Here is a 6,641-nt window from a genome sequence, read left to right as displayed (position 1 = left end):
AAATGAAAATATGGTCACCCTAATATAGCATTAATGTAAGTCAATGAAATGTCCCCATAAAGCCTGTAAACACAGCTGTGTGTGTAATGACTCTGCAGTCGATGGGAGTATCAGAGTACAGGGAGTCGCTTTGTAGCATGATGAGGAAACAATCATCTGATCCTAAATGTGAAGAAAACAAAGGAGATTCAGAAGAAACAGGAACAAGTTGAATCATCTTAACGTCGTGGGAGAAAAAGTGGATGTGGTGCAGGAGTATAAGTACCTTGGAGTTCACTTAGACAACAAACTAGACTGGAGATGAGCTGTGCAGCTCTACAATAAGGAGCAGAGCAGACTGGACTTCCTAAGGTAGCTTAGATCATTAGATGCAGCGAGATGCTACATATCTCCATCAGTCTAGTGTGGAGAGTCTGATCTTCTCCTACATCATTTACTAGTATAACAGCAAATTATTTACAAAAACCTCAACAAGCCGACAAACAATTCCAACTCTGTTCTTCTCTAAAATCTCTGGAGATTATTTTACTAAAGAAAATCTTAATTTCCCTTTAGGATCAACAAAGCCTTTTGAATGGAATACATTTGAATTAATACTTTTTTATAGATGCTTTGCTTTGTTAAATTCTTTATTAAATCAGAATAAGGATCGATAAGAATATTTAAACAAGAATAAAGCTCAGCCCTCCTCCACCATTGGTGTGTCTCTTTTTTTTTTTGGTCAACAAGCAGGAATCCAGTTATTAAATGTTTTTTTTTTATGTTTTCTTGTATATATAATCATTAAATTAAAAAGGGATACCCAAGAAAAGTTTTATTTATAGAGAAACAGTCATACAATAGAAAAAGAGCATCAATAATAATGCAAGACTGAATAAAAGTGTTTAAACCAAAAGCAAGAGAGATTTTTATTTACTATAAAAACAAAAAATCATGTTTTTTTTTCTTAACCATGCTATAAAATCTGGATATTTTTCTGGTGCAGGATGTGGAGGCGGTGCCGCTGCCAGACGGACACCTTTGCTTGTTGGCTCTGCCTCCTGAGTGCTGCCAGGGCGAGCGGCCGGAGCCCATGCTGTACCTCAAACTGTTCTGCCACCACATTACCGACGGAAAGGTGGGGATGATGATCGATGCCGCTGTGATTTCACGTCTGAAAGCTCGCCTCACCTCTCCGTCTCTTTCAGGGTGTGGTTTCTGGCATCCTGGTCGTGACGTCCAATAAAATCTTCTTCGATCCGTCAAAGACCCATCCTCTGGTGACGGAGCATGGCTTTGAGAACTACCTCCTGTCCTTCACCGTTGACAGCCTGGCATCCATCTCCTTCTTCTCTGATAGTTCACACGTTCACTTCAACACCTCCCTGCAGAGGTCAGTGCTCTCACTGCTGCTCCTCATAAACAAAGCAAACTGATTCCAATGACTTTAAAAAGGTTCATACATCTCATTATGTTTTTAATTACAGAAGGAAAGGAAAAACAAAGAACATTTTTCAGAAGCTCAAAGTCACCAAAAGCAAAGGAGGAAGCGTCCAGGGAGAAAAGCAGGAGGAGTTGCCTCCAGCTCTGGTTTCTGCTGCTCCATCAGTGCTGCCCAGTCCCTCACTGGGTCTAACCAAGGAGGAGGAGACGGAGAGCACAGACATGGCTGCTGTGGAGGGGGGGCTGGATAGCGGCTCTCTTGAGGTGCAGCCTGAGGACCCCTTGGGAAGTCTGGCAGTCCTGAGCAGCGCCGCCACCTTCTGCTGCGGAGGTCCAGAGGCAGAGCTGCCAGACGCAGAAAAATCTGCAGAGAGTGAGACCACAGATGGTAAAATCTGTCCTACTTTTACATCTGCTGCTTTCAATCCTTCTGCCTCTTTACTGGAAGTCTGTTTGCTTTCCAGCTCCTCAGAGGCCATCGGCGGGAAGTCTAGGGGGGTTGATGTTTGTACGACTGCGGGTTCAGTCGTCTGCGACAAGGAAGAAAAGTTCAGCTAAAACTTTATCCAGAAGGGACACCTGGCTGGCTCTGTCACAGGAAAGGTAGAAAAAAAAAGCTTCGCAAAAAGCCAAACTTTGAATCCCTTTAATCTTTTATCTGCGTGCCTCCAAACACATGGCCAGGAAGGAAGGAAGGAAGGAAGGAAGGAAGGAAGGAAGGAAGGAAGGAAGGAAGGAAGGAAGGAAGGAAGGAAGGAAGGAACGACCACAGCAATGTGGCAACACAGTAGCTATTGTGCTAAGATGAAGGTCTCCCTGAACACACCAGCCCCACAGTAAAGCATGGTGGTGACAGCATCATGCTGTGTGGAAGCAGCTAAGAGAGGAGACTAGAGAATCGCTAAAGGGTGTAGATCAGGGATCCGAAACCTTTTGAAGCTGAGAGCTACTCCATGCATGCTTAGTCGTACGAAGGGCCACCAATACCGACCTACAGTATGAACAGGAAGTATCACAGTTCACCTAAACTTCATGTATAAAAAACATTTTTTATTGTTTCTTTAAAGAATGATCCATTTAAAATCCCTTTAAATGTGTTTTTTTAAGAGAAACAAAATAACATTTAAAGGAATAGTGCACCCAAAACATGATTAGCCTTCATTTTCTACTCACCCCCATGCTGAACAACACTCTGGAGTACTTTTTTGATATCTCAAATGCATCTGGAGATCTGGGAGGCTTCTTGCTGTCTGCTGACATTCAAATAATGGAGGTCTATGGCGCCCGAGGCAGAAAGGTCCATAAAAGTCCACAAAAAACGTGTCAATATTCCTCCATACTGCTCGTCCAATGTATTCCAAGTGTCCTGAGTGGGTAGCATCCAGAATTTACTCGAAACGAAGTCATTTAGAATGTTTTTAGAGCATAAACAGTAGTGTATAGGATTTCCTAAAAGCGCGTTCACGACTCTACGGAAACCGGCAGACCAAACCAGACGAAAGTGCGCATTCAGCTCGGCAAAGAACTCATGCTCTTCCTCAACACTGAAGTCCTCAGACATTTTTCTTTCGTTGTTTCTTTCTTTGCACAGGTAAACAGCACATTTCTTCTTCTACGCTTGCATTATCGGCAGAGCAGACGCTGAATGCGCACTTTCATCTGGTTTGGTCTGCCGCGGTTTCCGTAGACTCGTGAACGCGCTTTTAGGAAATCCTATACACTACTGTTTATGCTCTAAAAACATTCTAAATGACTTCGTTTCGAGTAAATTCTGGACGCTACCCACTCAGGACACTTGGAATACATTGGACGAGCAGTATGGAGGAATATTGACACGTTTTTTGTGGACTTTTATGGACCTTTCTGCCTCGGGCACCATAGACCTCCATTATTTGAATGTCAGCAGACAGCAAGAAGCCTCCCAGATCTCCAGATGCATTTGAGATATCAAAAAAGTACTCCAGAGTGTTGTTCAGCATGGGGGTGAGTAGAAAATGTAGGCTAATCATGTTTTGGGTGTACTATTCCTTTAAGGCTCGCTGCTTCTATTATTTGATGAGGCTCAAAGGTGCCTCATGTGATCCTTGCGGCCCCCTGGGGCCAGAAAGCAGACAGAGAAGCTGAAGATGGTGGTTAAAGCAGCTTGGATCTCGTCTGCTTGATAAGCTCCACTGGTTGGACTGAATTCCAGGTTGCACTGTGCCTTGCTGAAATAATAACTGAACTTTATTGAATAAACATTGGAGAAATGTACCCATCCCCCTTTGGGAGCAGTGGGCTGCCATCGTGAGGCGCCTGGGGAGCAGTGTGGGGTTAAGGGTCTTGCTCAGGGACCCAGAGTGGCAGTCTGTGGGGCTCAAACTCAGGCTGCCATTCCCCGGAAGGAAAAGAAAAAGAGGGTTTCGGGTTAAAATCCTGGCCTGGGTTCTTTCTAGATGGTGTCAGTATGTTCTACCTGTTTAGGTTCTCCTCAGTTTTTATTCCAAGTCCAGAAACGATGACTTTAATGTTGATTGGTCCTCCTGGCTGCCCTCAGGTGGGCGTGTTTGGTCGTTTGGCTCTTTGCACTGAAGTGAATGAATGATTGTTGGAACCAATTTAAACTTAGCATTGGTGCGCGTTAACAAGTGACGTTTTAACCTGCAGATTTGATTTTTTTTTTCTCCGTGCTCTAAAAGCCTTCAAATAAAAGAAATGATTTTTAAAAAAAAGGCAGGAAGAAGACACCTGACAATAAATCCTGTCTGAACAAAAGCCTGTCAGTTTCCACGCAGCAGTGTTGGTGCAGCTGCAGCTGTTGTTTACCATCTCAGTAATCCCGACTCGTCCTGCAGATCCGACGAGCTGCGCTCCTACCTGAAGCTTTGGCGGCCTGACCTGTGTCTATTGGAGGGGGAGGAGGAGGGGGAGGCAGACCACGACGAAGAGGAGTTTGTTCTAGTCGAGGATAAAGGAGAGGAGGAAGAAGAGGAGGAAGAAGAGGATGAAGAGACGCTGCAGACACTCCGTGGCTCAGGGGACGACTGGGAGGTCAGTGTGTTCAGGAAAACAGAGAACAGCTGAGTCTTCAGGTGGATTTTTATACCTGGGGATCAAGATGTTGACTGATGGAATAACAAGGAACTGATTTAGCTTTTTTAATAAAGGATCTTTATCTTTGTAGATGGTTTTGATGGAGGAGAATAAAGAGAAATCAAGCGTGGTGATTGACAAGGAACCTGAAGGGATCATTAACGTTGTGGAAAACAGCCAAATTCTGGAAGCTTCACATGTCAGAGAGGTGAGCGACTCTCCGCCATTTCAAGCGCTTCACTCTGCTCACATTTAATATAAAGTTCATCAGCTTAACCTGTGAAAAGGAACTGAGACGAATAGCTGATGTTTTGTTAAAGGGTTTTATTTGATCAGGAGTTTCTTTTAATTCACTTAATTATTTCTACTGTAGCCCAAAATCTAGGATTTTTTTTTTCTTTTAATTAAATCCTTTAGTCTCTTACCTTAAAAATTAAAATCTGAAAGAGGATTTGTTTTGCATATAAATCAGGACCTTTACTGCAAATAAAAAAAATTGACCTGATTTACTTAAACGATTCAAATGCTATTTTGTAAACTTCCAAGAAATGAGACTAAATGTGTTCTCCCTGGACTGTAAATGTGTTTTTAAGCCTAACTTTGAACCAGAGTCTTATTTATTTTTAGCAGAAAGCATTTAGGATAACGACCGTAACGTCTCTGAGGCGTCAGACCAGGCGGCTTCTACGGGAAACAATCGTAGACCAAAAAACAGGGATGTTTGCAGCATAATCTGTTAACTAATACATCTTCCATTAGTTTTTTTTTTTATTTATTTAACCCTACATGCACTAAAAAAAATAATGCATTTACTTAATCCTATTTAGTGACTTTAACAGCATTTTTTCATGTTAGCAGGGTAGGACATAAAACAATAGTGTTAAAATAATTAAATATGATTAAGTAAATGCTAAAAGTGGTTGCATTATTTTATTCAGTCTGCTCAATAAGCTTTTTTTTAAAAACTATAGCGCCACCATGTGTCAAATAATCCTAGACCATCCATGAATAGACCATCCTAGGTCTGGCTTTTATTTGACACCTTTAGAAACATCCTAACGAGTGTTTCTAGAAATCATTTTAAAATTTACATTTTCACATTTTCTTTTCACGTTTTCACTTTATTTTTGTTGACCCATTCAGAAGGTTCAGGTATTTCCTTTTAGGCTATGAAATTTTATAAATCACCAAACCTCAAACGGAGATAGTAGAGCTTCTAGTTTGTAATGATTGGAGGACAAAGTTAATAATTTAGTGCCTTTTTAAACACCAGGTGGCGCTAGTTAAACATCTACCATGTTATTTATGTCCACACTGCAAAAAACAATCCAGAAATCAGTAAAAAATTCTTAAATTAAGTATATTTACCCTTAATTTGAGCAGGTAAATAAGATGATCTGCCAATGGAATGAGTATTTTTACTCTTAAAATAAGATAGTTATAATAATATTTACTTGAGATGAGACGATAAAATTGTTTTTTCTTATTTTAAAAAGTGGCAAAGTGTCTTACTTACCTCCTCAATTCAAGGAAAAACGCACTTATTTTAAGAAAAAATAACTTATTGAGATTTCTACTTTTTGCAGTGCAGGATGGCTTTTTAAAGATTTAACTCTGTTTTATCACAAACCCTACATAAAAATCGACATAGTTTTAATTGCGCCTACTTGATTCTATTGATGTTTTTAAGAGTGAACTGAAAACCTATTTGTTTAATTCTAGTAGATTAAGGGTTGTTTTATGACCGTGTCTTTGTGACCTAAATGTATTTCAATATTTGTTTTGTAATTTTGTGAAGCACTTTGTGACCTCTATGTCTAAATAAACATTACTTACATAGTTAACTGCTGTTGCTGTAAAGCCTTAGAATAAAGGAACTAAGGTCTGGTGTGCTGATGAAGGTTCTCAGTCATCCAGGTCATAGTCAAAATATTATTCAAAAAATATCCACTGGACTTGGTTTTCAAGATTTGAAGACGTTTCTCCACCTCTCCAGGAAGCTTTCTCAATTCAAATGTCTGGATCCGCAGTGAGATTGAGTCTTTTTGACAAGGCCTTGTATCGCTTGGAAACATGCAATGGACAAAGGACATTCTTTTGAGGACCAGAATGTTCACATTCTGGATAAAGAAAATAGGTGGTTTGAG

The 6,641-nt window shown here is 40.7% G+C and overlaps 1 protein-coding gene across 3 annotated transcripts in view; it reads left to right on the top strand.

Moving 5' to 3' along the window:
• The window catches only part of LOC107091307 (nuclear receptor coactivator 7-like), a 38,387-nt gene that overhangs the window by 26,198 nt on the left and 5,548 nt on the right, over positions 1–6,641 (top strand). For 2 of the 3 annotated variants that reach the window (XM_015385150.1, XM_015385149.1), the window contains exons 7-12: positions 986–1,117; positions 1,188–1,372; positions 1,467–1,810; positions 1,887–2,025; positions 4,257–4,452; positions 4,586–4,702. In XM_015385150.1, the coding sequence (XP_015240636.1) occupies positions 986–1,117; positions 1,188–1,372; positions 1,467–1,810; positions 1,887–2,025; positions 4,257–4,452; positions 4,586–4,702 (1,113 nt within the window). The remainder of the gene's footprint in view (positions 1–985; positions 1,118–1,187; positions 1,373–1,466; positions 1,811–1,886; positions 2,026–4,256; positions 4,453–4,585; positions 4,703–6,641) is intronic. The other variant, XM_015385151.1, reaches the window with a different exon arrangement.

Source organism: Cyprinodon variegatus, unplaced genomic scaffold (genome assembly GCF_000732505.1).
Source record: "Cyprinodon variegatus isolate N-32 unplaced genomic scaffold, C_variegatus-1.0 Scaffold332, whole genome shotgun sequence".
In the NCBI taxonomy this organism is placed as follows: Eukaryota; Metazoa; Chordata; class Actinopteri; order Cyprinodontiformes; family Cyprinodontidae; genus Cyprinodon; species Cyprinodon variegatus.
The sequence above is the reverse complement of the archived record's forward strand: the minus strand, read 5'-3'. Positions and strand labels throughout refer to the sequence as shown.